The sequence below is a fragment of the Natator depressus genome, chromosome 16 (assembly GCF_965152275.1).
Source record: "Natator depressus isolate rNatDep1 chromosome 16, rNatDep2.hap1, whole genome shotgun sequence".
In the NCBI taxonomy this organism is placed as follows: domain Eukaryota; kingdom Metazoa; phylum Chordata; order Testudines; family Cheloniidae; genus Natator; species Natator depressus.
In genome coordinates, this window is record NC_134249.1 from 19,196,027 (window position 1) to 19,208,946 (window position 12,920).

General features: G+C 44.0%; 1 protein-coding gene across 2 annotated transcripts in view; it reads left to right on the top strand.

Moving 5' to 3' along the window:
• COL5A1 (collagen type V alpha 1 chain) overlaps positions 1-12,920 on the top strand; it is a 247,193-nt gene that overhangs the window by 156,835 nt on the left and 77,438 nt on the right. For both annotated transcript variants that reach the window (XM_074973666.1, XM_074973665.1), the window contains exons 21-26: positions 2,267-2,320; positions 3,772-3,816; positions 4,889-4,942; positions 6,424-6,468; positions 7,699-7,752; positions 10,841-10,885. In XM_074973666.1, coding sequence (XP_074829767.1) covers positions 2,267-2,320; positions 3,772-3,816; positions 4,889-4,942; positions 6,424-6,468; positions 7,699-7,752; positions 10,841-10,885 — 297 coding nt within the window. The remainder of the gene's footprint in view (positions 1-2,266; positions 2,321-3,771; positions 3,817-4,888; positions 4,943-6,423; positions 6,469-7,698; positions 7,753-10,840; positions 10,886-12,920) is intronic.

Below are 12,920 nucleotides of genomic sequence, written 5' to 3' on the forward strand. Positions count from 1 at the left end.
TAGGAAAGGAGAGGGTTGGCATTTACAGACTCATTGGGACTAAATTATACATGAGATGTCTGATTAACTTCTGGAAACATTCATCAACCTAGCGATCTCCTTAATACATGTCTAAAGCATGCATGGAAACTATTTTTAAACAAGTAGTAGAAAAAAAGTGTCTGAGGGCCCAGTCGGGAGTAAGTAGAAATTATAATATAAGAAATTTTGGCTGATAAATATACTTCCCCAATCTGCATGGACATCTCCTAATGCCATCAGCCAAATCCTGGTCCCATCAAAACCAGTGCCAGTCTTGATGGTAGGGTATGGCCCTTTATGTTTTACTGGTGGCACCTTAGAATTTGTTCCTGTAGGCATCTAATTCCATTCTGCTGTCATTTGTTAAAATCCCTGAAGCCAATTCAGTCAAAGGAGTTGTTTTTGGGAGGCCCGGGCATGCAAAGATTTAAGCACATGGGTATTTTCCAGCCCTGCCAAGGTATGCAGACTATCAGTGGTAACATTAGTGACCAGTTGTGCTTAGGCGTACGTCTTTCCAGAGTCAGGCCCATGTGTTCTGTTTTAATGGTAAAAACTATCGTGTTTTATCTTTTATTTTAACTCTTCTGTTCTGTCCGTCAATCAAACATAGTTTTTGTCCATGACAATGAATGAACACCGGTATCGAAGGCTACATCTAGACAGCAATAAAACCCCCATGGCAGAGAGTCCCAGAGCCTGGGTCAGCTGATGGGCTCGAGCTGCGGCTTTAAAAATACCAGTATAGACATTCAGGCTCATGGGCTCTGAGACCCTCCCCACTTGTGGGGTTTCAGATCCTGAGCTCCAGCTTGAACCGAAACATCTGCACTGCTATTTTATAGCTCGCAGCCTGAGCCCTGGGAGCCCGAGTCACTTCCCCCGAGCGTGGTGGCTTTTATTTCTGGGTAGTTGTACCCTAAGGTAACAAAGGGCATAGGTTTAAAAATGAGGCTTTCCACAGACCCCATGCCCAGTCTGTCTCCCTAGGGATCTGTCTGAGAGCTGAGCTTAGATGCCTCGCTTTGAAAACTAGCTTCCAAGGATGGGCTTTTCAAAAATGCCCAAGTGCTTTAGGAGCACAATATCACTCCCAGTAGGCCTTGTGGGCCTAAATCACTTACGTCCCTTTGGAAATTCCACCCCTGGTAATTTACCTGTTAAATATAAGACTCAAACGCAATAACTCCCTGAAGTTGCCACTATGCCTCCCAGCGTGAAAAGTCAGAAATGTGAGGTAAACACCACGAGTCGTTTATTACCTTTGACTAGGATGGCTTGCCTTTTGGAAATACAAGTGAAACATACAATTGAGACTGAATGCTTTTTTTCCAGCCCTGCCAAGGCCAATAGAGTTTCAGTGGCACAAATTAAATCCAGTGAGATTTGAAACACCCACCCTAGTGCTGCCTGAGCGGTGTGAGTTTATTTCACACAGTACTGTCCACCTAGCAGTATTTGCTCTGAAGTATTTTGTAGGTCATTGCTTCCACAGCAGGAGAGTGCAGGAACAGGAGTGATTTACTTTGAAAGTTGGTTAAAGTGGGCCCTGTTCGAATATGAAAAATAAATGTCTTCATCTGTGATGGCTAACCTTTTTTGAAAAAGCATCCCAGACACACACACGCTTTCTCTCTCTCTTTCAGTGGTCCCCAAACTTTTTACCTCGTGCCCCCCCTTCCCCCGTCCATGCTGCCCCACAGAGCTGGGGCCAGGAGTGGGGCCAGGGCTCCGGGAGGGGGGATGCGGACAGGGGTAAAGGGGCCGAGGCTGTGGCCACAGCTGGGGCTGGGAGCAGGGTGGCGCTCCCTCCCCCCACCCCTGTGGGGGATGGCCTGGGTCCCAGATGCGTGCCCCTGAATGTTCTGATGCCCCCTAGGAGGGGCACATCTCACAAATTGGGGACCTCCGCTCTATTTTATGGCAACATCAGTTTATAAAATAAGATATGGAGCATGTATTATTGTGGAACATGCTTTAAAATGTGTGATCCAGCAAGGTGCTGAGTAACATCAACCTTCACTGATTTCAGTGGGAGCAGAGGGTGCTCAGAACCACTCAGGAACAGACCCTAAGGAAGGTGCTATGAAGGCTTTGGCTGGGCAATATTTTTTTCCCCCGATTCTCTTAAGGCCTGAGCCAAAGCCCATTGAAGTCAATGGGAGCCTTTCCATCGACCTCAGAAAGGCTTTGGGTTGGGCTCTTCATAATTGGTGTTTCTAAGCATATTTGTTTCCACCTGCAGGGACCCCGAGGTTTGCTGGGACCAAAAGGGCCACCAGGTCCCTCAGGACCGCCGGTAAGTTGCACAGGCTTGCTGTTTCTGCTGTTCTGCTCAACAAGTTCTGCTGAGTTCTCCAGTCAGAGCTAGCATGTCCCACTGAGGCACTCAGGCAGATAATCCAAGTGGATGATTTTATGCATCTGTGTTGTGAAAGCAGGAGGTATAAAGAGAGAGTTAAAACTCTAGGGCCATATTCAGCCCTGCTTTGAGCCAGCGTCAGTGGAGTCACTCCCATGCATACCAAGGTTGAATTTGGCCCATAGAGTAAATTAAACATCTAGCCCAAAGTTAAAAGGAAGAACATAACTTATTAACACTTTGACTTTTCTATTAACTCGTGCCTGAGTCTTTTGAAGCCTGGTTTAATACAGTTTTTTTCACATTTTTCAAGCTAAATCCAAGGAAAGAGCATGCAGCTTTTCAGTCAGGCCTTTTAAGGAGATAGAGCTTAGTCACGTCGTCTGTCTTAGGCTCCTTGTTCCATGAAGTGCTGGTGTAAGGACCAGCTTTAGAGATCGTCATGGGTGATTGATCCCCAAGACGTCAACACCCAATGCCTCTAGCTGTTACTCCCTCCACTGGCAACAGTCATAGATAATTATTCCCTTCATGGACCAGCCACTATAAGAGGCCATGACACCCTTAGTCAGTGAGTTCAGAGGTCTTCAGCTTCCATTGAGACTTGAAGGGAGTTGAGGATCTGGTCCCTAAAGTGGCTTATTTAGTAAGAGTGCCCAATAAAAACCGATCTCTGGTCCTGTGCAAGGAATCAACCTGTCGAAGGCTGGACCCCCCAGCTGGTGCTTTCTGATTGGCTGTGAGCCGTGATGCCACAGACTTGCCTATGATACTCTGTGAATGTATGAAGCTGAATTTTTTTTCCTGGTTTCCATATATAAATTCCTTTCATTGCCGATGGACGAGGCTGCACTTTCTAAAGGACTGCAGCATCTCTGTGGGGCTCTCAACTAGCCTTTAGCAATAACACCATCAAAACACAGTGGGGCAAATCCTCACCTGGTGTAAATTAACATAGCTTCCGCCGACTTCATCCATTGTCTTCTAATGTGCTATCTTTTGGCCCACCATTTCTATAAATCTGTCCACTGTTCAGAAATAATCTTCCTACAGTCAATATACAGCATTTGCACAATGGTGCTGAGTTTTCTCTGCAGGCAGGTAAAACCGATGGAAAAAATGTTGAAATGGCCTTTGGAAAAAAAACCCCAAAACCAAATAACCAAACAAAACAAAATAATCCAACAACCTGGCATGAATCCTTGGCACTAGCTGCTTTGCCAGTCACCTTTAGGAAAACATTCTGTTTCCACTCAGCTGTTCCTTTTAGTCCAGAGGGCCACAGAGTATTTGATTCATTTTTACTGCATCTTCCTGCTATTTTTGGCTCAAAAGAGCCAGATGTTTTCTCAATTTAATGCTGTTTATTTTTTTTAATCCCTACTCAGGGTGTGACTGGTATGGATGGACAAACAGGCCCAAAGGGGAATGTGGTAAGTCTTCACTACTTCTATCTATCCCCATACTCTCTCTCTCGGTATAGTCAATCTTACATTAGATTTGTAATCACTGTTTAGTCCCTGTTGATTTCAAAACCAGTAGAGGCCATGGAGAATATCTTCCATGGTAAATGGATGTTAATTTATTATAGTTTGCAATGAAATTACATATTACATCCCTATGAAGATCAAACATTTTCATCATGATTTATGTTGTTATACCAAACAGCAAAATATAATCATTAAATCAAGAAAGAAACTATAAACGTTGTAGACTTTGTAGTTACATGAGTCAAATTCACCTCTATGCAGAGGAGCCCGTACAAAGCTGAAGCATGGTTTAAATTGGACTTGATTATTGTATAGTCTCGTCCTCTACAATGGTCCTTCACCCATCAATAATGCCTCCCCTGAGAAGACTACCATGGCGGGGGGGAAGGGAGGGAGTGTTGTCTAGTTGTGAGACCAGGACGCTGGCAATCAGAACTCCTGGGTTCTTTTCCTGGCCTTGCCAAACACAGCCTGTGGGATCTTGTTCTCATCACTTTGCTGTGGCATCTGAAGTGAATACAGTGATCATGATTCATAACAGGGCTGTGAGGATTAATTACTTGGTTTGTCAAATCCTTGAATGAAGGGTTACATACTTTTACACAAATACAGAAGTGTGTATGTATGTAAGAGCAAAGTATTTTTTGATTATGGTTGTGATTTAAATAAATTTACCCTTCATGTCAGGATGCACAAATAAAATCTAAGACAAAATGGTTTCTGTGGCTAAATAACTGAACTCAATAGCATTTGGTAGCTGGTGTATTCTATTTCCAGCACTGGCCACTAGCAGCGCTTTGGAGATAGGCAGTCACAGCCCTCCACAGCTGAGAGTGAAGAATCCCTTCCGGACCCCTGCAATAATAATCAGTTTACACCTAATCGCACGAGAATTCATTTCCCTTGCTTTAGCATGAATTGAAGTGTATATAACTGTTGGCCATAACACTATGGATGGACATTATTACTGCTATGGTTTTGAGCTTCTTTCAGCTCTTGCTTTGCTTCCTGGCAGGGTCCTCAAGGTGAGCCAGGACCGCCAGGACAACAGGGTAATCCAGGTGCTCAGGTAAGGCAAGAAACAGCTCTCCTCCTTGATAGGAAAGAGTTGGGTTTATAGTTCTGTATGCACTTTGCCCTGACCTGCGGAGTGGTTCAGATGGGACATCGCACAAAGTGTTGACTAGCAATAAATACATTTCCTAAAGGCGGAGCCTGGGCTCTAAATCTAAACAACCTCCAGGGCTTGAAGAGTGAAACTGAACGTCATTCTGGATCCACATTTTCCAGCTGACTTCTGCTGCTGTGATGGACCAAAGCCAGATCCAAGCATCTCCTTGACTGAGGGAGTCAGTTATCTGGTTCTAAATCCAAATGTGCTGCCCAGTGTCATCTCTGATTTTTAATGTGCTCATTATGGAAGCAGTGGGAGCCGGTGGCTATTGGACTAGGAGTCAGGAGACCTGGGGACATATTCTTCAGTGCTGTTGTTGAACTTCTCCGTAACCTTGGGCAAGTCACATCCCTTTCTGGTGCCTCAATTTCCCCATCTTGAAAACAATTCTTATCATAGAATCATAGGACTGGAAGGCAACTTGAGAGATCATTTAGTCCAGTCCTCTGAACTCATGGCAGGACTAAGTATTATCTAGACCGTCCCTGACAGGTGTTTGTCTAACCTGGTCTTAAAAATCTCCAATGATGGAGATTCCACAACCTCCCTAGGCAATTTATTCCAGTGATTAACCACCCTGACAGTTAGGAAGTTTTTCCCAATGTCCAACCTAAACCTCCCTTGCTACAACTTAAGCCCACTGCATCTTGTCCTATTCTCAGAGATTAAGAAGAACAATTTTTCTCCCTCCTCCTTGTTAACAACCTTTTATGGACTTGAAAACTGCTATCATGTCCCCTCTCAGTCTTCTCTTCTCCAGACTAAACAAACCCCATTTTTTCAATCTTCCCTCATAGGTCATGTTTTCTAGACCTTTTAATCATTTTTGTGGCTCTTCTCTGGACTTTCTCCAATTTGTCCACATCCTTCCTGAAATGTGGTGCCCAGAACTGGACACAATACTTCAGTTGAGGCCGTATCAGCACAGAGTAGAGCGGAAGAATTACTTCTCGTGTCTTGCTTACAACACTCCTGCTAATACGGCCCAGAATGATGTTCACTTTTTTTGCAACAGTGTTACACTATTGACTCATATTTAGCTTGTGATCCACTATGACTCCCAGATCTTTTTCTGCAATACTCCTTCCTAGGCAGTCATTTCCCATTTTGTATGTGTGCAACTGACTGTTCCTTCCTAAGTGAAGTACTTTGCATTTGTCCTTATTGAATTTCATCCTAATTATCTTCATTTGTTCTATGGATGAAATAAGCTATCTAAAAATGAAGTATTAGCATCTTCTGTGAGACATTTCGATAACTATTGGAAATACCAAGTCATTGAAAGTGTTAGAAGGATGCTACACTGAGGTGTTGCAAAATAAATTTGGAATGATTAATTTGTTTCTTAACCCCCCTACCTTTTTTTCTTTTCACAGGGTCTTCCCGGTCCACAGGGTGCAATTGGTCCACCAGGCAATAAAGTATGTTAATACACTGCAGCTGTGACATAAGTCAGCTGTTGCCATTAATATACATTTGTCTCCTCAGATACTCCTGTTTGCCTCATGCAACATCTGTTTACAGCTGTATGCCTGAAAGTTTAATATGTCCTGCTCCAAACAGGGCAGAGAGGAGGAAACAGAGTTTGTCTCTAATTCAAAATATTTGTATTCACGTCCCATTTTAAGAGAAACATTTTGAAGACAGTCTATGTAAAATGTTAGGAGTTGACTTTAAATTGTCTGTTTCTGAGGCTAAATATGCAGAGATGTATAAAGGGACAACATTTTGTAAGATATAAAGGGACAACATTTGTAAGAGCATGGGGATTCAGATAATTTAATGAGGACCTTCCCCCAGGGAGATGGGCCAAGTTACACCGAGTTTCCATTTTGGCTTAATGTACTGTTCTCACTGGGCAAATTCTACCCTCCCACCCATGCAGCACCATGGACTTTAAATCAGGCAAAATGTTGCCCACTGGAATGACGGGACTAATTCATGCTCCCGAGTGCATTTGCGTAATTCCCACTCCACTGACTTCCTTGGCATGTATCATTTACCCGAACACAAGAATTCCCCTTATTGTACAGTATTATGGGATCATTGACCAAAAGCTGTCCAGGAGAAAAATGAACAGAACGGATTATCATTTTAAAGGATAAAGGCATTTCTTGTTTAATTGCGGAGTCACACACTCAAGTTGTGTCAGTACAGCCACTCCTTGACATGGTCAAGGGATCGGGATTCCTATTATTAAAGGAGAGTAACATAACTGTATTTAAACAAGAAGGTGAGGCAGATAGGGCAGTCGTCCCCCCCCCCCATTCTTTCCATTTGTCATAATGGTTTGTTTTTCTGTTATGTGATTTTATGCTCTGTGGGCCCAGTTTTCCAGCACCCTGCACCTTGTGTGGTCATTTACATCAGTGCAAAATGCTGCCCAGTCAGGATGGTAGTGCTTTGTACCAGCCTTGCGCTCAGTTTGCACTGGTGTGAAAGGAGGGGCAGGGTCAGGCCCTTATTGTTGAGCCATTGCATCTTTTCTAAAGGATCTACCTGTACATACAACATATGCGAGACCAGGTTCAGACAAAGCAAAAGATGTGCCTGTAACATGGTGCCCTTTGTTCTCTGACTGTCAGTGTTTAATAACTTCTTGGGGACACTTGTTGCTGCAGTGATTCTGATTGTTTCTGGGTATTTTTTAGGGACCTCTGGGTAAACCTGGTCTTCCTGGCATGCCCGGTGCAGACGGCCCTCCGGTAAGTAGTCTGTTCCTAAGGTACCCCACCCCGCTTACCCACTAGGGACCTGATGCTGCATCACTATTGCACCCAGCCTCCTTGGGAGCTCAGTAGGATCTTGAACGCTCAAGGTTTACAAGATCAGGCCTCAGTCAGAATTTACACAAACGTCTCTGCCACGTTGCAGCGTTTGGTTCTCCTCTAGCCCCACATTACCAGTCTGGTTCTTCCGTAGGTGTGTTGTGCACCTACTTCAAATCCCATCGATTCTAGCCGGAGTGGAGAGTGCTCAGGAGCTCTCAGGATTGCCCCAGTAATAATCATTTTCAGTAAACAATGTTGTTAGTAAGCAATGGGCATCATTTTAACACACACTATGGATCCTGCGAAACCCCAGTAGCTCAGCTGAAAGGCATGCTTAAGTGTATTGGACGGAGCACTAGCACTATGAGTGCATCTCAAGCCAGTCCCTGTAAAGGGGGCGATGCATGTTGTTAATAAAAATGAACCCTTTTACCTGGACCATAGGTTTGAATTCAGTTGCTGTCTCAATCCCCACCTGTAGTGCTTAGAACACCAAGGATATGTCTACACTGCAATTAAAAACCCGTGGCCGGCCCATGCCAGCTGAGTCAGGTTTGCAGGGTGTGAGGTACGAGCCTGTTTAATTGTGGGATAGACATTCGGGCTTGGGCTGGAGCTTGGGCCGTACACCACAATTAAACAACCCTTTAGCCTGAGTCCAAGTTAGCTGGTCTGGGCCAGCCGTGGGCATCTGATTACAGTGTAGACGTACCCTAAGTGCTTCTGCAATGCAGCTAGTAAGAGCAACCTGAATTTCACATGAGAGTTCTCTTCTAGCAGCCTCATGATAATCCTACTTTAAACATTATCCGTTCTTGGAGGCTGGTGTTGAAAATCCCTGGCCTTTAAACTAGATCTGATTTTTTACACTCTAAGGAGACGTCCGATTTTAAGAGCAACAAACATTAAACGGTTACGTTCCTGAACGTAAATGCAGAACATGCCGAAAAATTACATTTTTCTATCTGGGGATTATCCTTCCCACTCGGGGAATTTAGCTGTCTCATAAAATTGTTAGCTGATTCAACAGTACAGAATATCTCTAAGGCTGTTGCTCTCCATGTGAAATTCTCGGAGCAGCCTCCATTGGAGCCTCTCAGTTATAAAATCTGTCCGGTCCAGTTTTTATGTAGACTAAGGGTCATATATCCTCTTCAGTGTGCACACACGGCTCCATTTGTTCTCATGGGGAATGATGTAGCCTGAAGATAGTCTAGGGCAGGTTTTAAGTGTGAGCATTAAGGAATAACAAGATGCCCAGATGCTCTGTAGTAATTGGACTCCAAAGATATATGGCATTTACTAAATTCCTTTTAAAAATCCCCCAAATCATATGGCATCTTGCTGCCAGACCCAACGAAGTCCCTTGTCAGTTATTGATCCCAGGGCTGGTAAGGGAACTGCACTTTTTGAAATGGGTGATATTACGTACCGTGCAGATTTAGACCTCAGCCTGGGCTTCCACTGACACCCACCGCTGCACCGATAGATCTAGAAATGAGCAAGTCGGTGCAGGCACAGTTTTGTGCCCACAGATGTGCGTGGGTGCTGTTGATGTCCTTTAGATATCTGGCTACATCAGGGCACCTTCAGCTATCAAAGTAGCAGCATTATATTTGTGAGTATATAAAGGGAGGGTTTTTTATAAAAAATCCGATCCTTTTAGGGGAGGGATAGCTCAGTGGTTTGAGCATTGGCCTGCTAAACCCAGGGCTGTGAGTTCAATCCTTGAGGGGGGCCATTTAGGGGTCTGGGGCAAAAATTGTGGGGTGGCCTGCTTTGAGCAGGGGGTTGGACTCGATGACCTCCTGAGGTCCCTTCCAACCCTGATAGTCTATGATTCTATGAAATCCTGCTGTTCTGACGTTCTCCTTTATGCAGCGTGATCTTGGGAAATGGTTTATGGTTCTGCTTGTTAAGTGATTGCAAGAAGGTCATTGGCATGTTCAGACAGGAGCTCGCTGATGAAAAACCTACTTACTGCAGAGGTGTTTAGGGCTTTGAGAGCCTGTGGTGTGGTCTGGGTGCCCTCGTGTTCCTTTCAAACGAAAAGATTATGAATACACATTAGGTGCCACAGCTAAGAGGTTAATGTCTTTGTGCTGACACTGCAAACCCCAGAGGGATGTTTTGCCTTGGCAGTGTGTTTGGTCCGTTAGTAAGCAAATCCATTGCAAAGGCACTCATTGGCTCTTCACAATGCTTCGCTAGTGCACTGTGCTCGATGAGAAGCAATTTTTCAGGATGGAAAATGGTACTTTAGTTTTGTACCGATAGAAATCTCAAGAAAAGGCTTCTAAAGACACTGAATAAGAATGTGTTGGAAGCTACAGGATGTTGGGTTATTCAGCTCCCAAGCCCAAGAAGAAAGCCGACCAGTGTCCAGACAGTCAGCATGCAGTGGGGATGCAGGTTAACTGAGTGTTTATCATCAGATCATGCAGCTGATTCCAGTAACTAGCAAATGATTGCAGTGTGGAGATCTGACCATCACAGCCTTCCCAACATACTCTCCAGTACTGTACAACTGGATTTTTTTCTCATCACCAACCTAATGACAGCAAATATCAGGAACAAAAGTGGCCTAGTGATTAAAACACGGGAGTGGAATCCAGAACTTCTGAGTTTTATTCCTGACTCTGCCATGGACTTGTCGCATGGCCTTGGATGTGACATTTAGCCGCATTGTGCCACAATTCCCTCTTTGCAAAATAGATACACTGCTAGTTGCCCAACTCGCAGAGGTGTTGTGAAATGTTATTGATATTTGCAAAATACCTTGTGCTGCACAGATGCAAGGTGGTGTAGCAGCGTAAAGTAGAATTCCACTGCAGTCCCCTTATGTTGGTGAGCACTCATGCAAGTAGATCAGTTGACCTCAACAGGACCACTCACATGAGTAAGTGCTCACTAATGTGTAAGGATCCCCTTGGGAATAGATCAAAACTGATGGTCAGTTTCCAAAGCAGTGATCTGATTATTAATCTCCTCTCTCTGTTTTGTCTATTTGTTTTATTAATAGGGTCATCCTGGCAAAGAAGGTCCTCCTGGTGAGAAGGGGAGTCAGGTATGTGTTAACCAGACCCTCATCATTCTTATTTAGTGTCACTGAACATGGAGGAAGAAATTAATCCCCATGCAACGTTAGACATTGAGCAGATGACTTCATTGCCTTGGAGGCATTAAAGCGCTCTGGTCAGTTCTGAAGGAGAGAGGCCTTGTCTACACTAGGAAGGATTTGCTCAGACAGTTATACCTGCAAACTGGTACTGTACCAGCAGAGCTATACCGGCAAACCCTCCACGTGGAGATGCAGCTCATAGCAGCAAGAGTTCTTTTGCCAACATAACTTATACCTGTTCCCCAAATGAAATAAGCTAGACTGGCAAAAGGACTTTTTTGCCGGTATAACTGCATCTACGTTAGGGCTTTTGCCAGCATACTTATGTCAGATAAGGAGTGTATGGGGAGGTGGGGGGTGAGGGGTGTTTCACACTTCTAACGGACGTAGCTGTGCTTGCAAAACTTTTGTTAAACATATGCTAGGAAACGGTCACATGACTTGGCTGTACTGCTTTTTGAAACACCAATGAGACCCACCAACCCTGCTCCTAAACCAAGTCCAACTGAACTGTCTGTTTGACATTCTTTGAATGTTGAACAGTCTTTGAATGTTCTTTCTACTTCTTTCACTTTCTGGCTTTGTCTAGAAACAAAAGAACAGAAATATTACCCCCACCTCCCACTCTCTGCTTGGAAATGCCCCAGGAACGGTGATCTTGTGAGATTTACAACTCATTTAGAAATCTAGATGAACTTGGACGTTTTTCCTTCCTGAACCTTCGGAATCTAAGATGCGTTTTGATTGTTTTCTCACTTGTGACTTTGGCCACAGGGGATGATGAGGAAGGAGTCATGGGACAATTTCAGCTTGTCTATAAATGTGTAGTTGCACCAGAGGTCTGTTAGCAGCATTGTCCACCCTAGCTTTCCTGGCAAGCAGCACTGAAAAGCTTCCCGAACATGCAAAAGAAACCTGTGAAGGGGAAAGCTGTTAATCAGACACAAATAAATATCCTCAGTGCTGCAGAGGGAATGCCAAAAATTACTTTTTAAAAAAATTAATATTCTTTTCTTTCTAGTTTGCCCCCATGTCAAAATCCTTCTTTAACAATATTTTAGAAAACACTGCTCAGAGTCCTTGAATGATATGGTTGTTAGTTTGTCTGGGAGATTTACCATCTGTGTTCCTGCTGCGTCCCATTCAGCTGAAAAACATTACATTTGTCAAAAGTCTTTTATTAGAGTACAGTCCAGTTTGATTGAAGCTCACCCTAGCATTGCATGGGTACCGTGTAGAGCAGGAAAACGATGCCTGCCACCTTGACGGCGGCCATTCCTCCAGCTGGCATCACGTGAGGCTAGGAATTCAAATGTTCATGTCTGTAGAATATTAAAACCCAATAAACTGCCCTGCGCTCACTTGCTGTGCTAGGAGACATTTAGCAAACCTCCAGAAGTCAGCAGGTGTCAGGGTAAAAGTCCAGATCCAGGCTATAACTTTCTCCATGAGTTATTACTTAAGCAATTATGATCTCAGAGCAGTGTTTGTGCTGCTAGATTTGTTCCAATTGACACTAGCATGAGTTCTGAGACTCCAACAGACCCCAAGAAGCATAGATCCTTCAGCTCAGTCTGGCTGTCAGGCTGGGAAAAATTATCCAGAACTCTCTTAAAGAAATGGAAGAGTATTTTTTCAGTTAGTTGAGCAAAAGAAAACAATTCAGTTGAAAATGTGATTGATGTACCGAGTCATAATACAGCACTCTAGCGATGGTGCAAGGTACTTACAAAGTTACCATGAAGTCTGTCCATCCAGATTTGGCAATAACTACAATTCAGCCCTTGGAGTCAGTGATGACTAGATGGATTCATAGCTCTGAATGCTAGAAAGGACCATTATGATCATCTTAGTCTGCCCTCCGGCAAAATCCAGGCCAAAGAATCTCACCCGAAAATGTCTGTATCAAGCCCATAACTTCTGTTTGAGCTACAGCTTATCTTTTAAAAAGACATCCAATCTTGACTTAAAGATTTCAAGT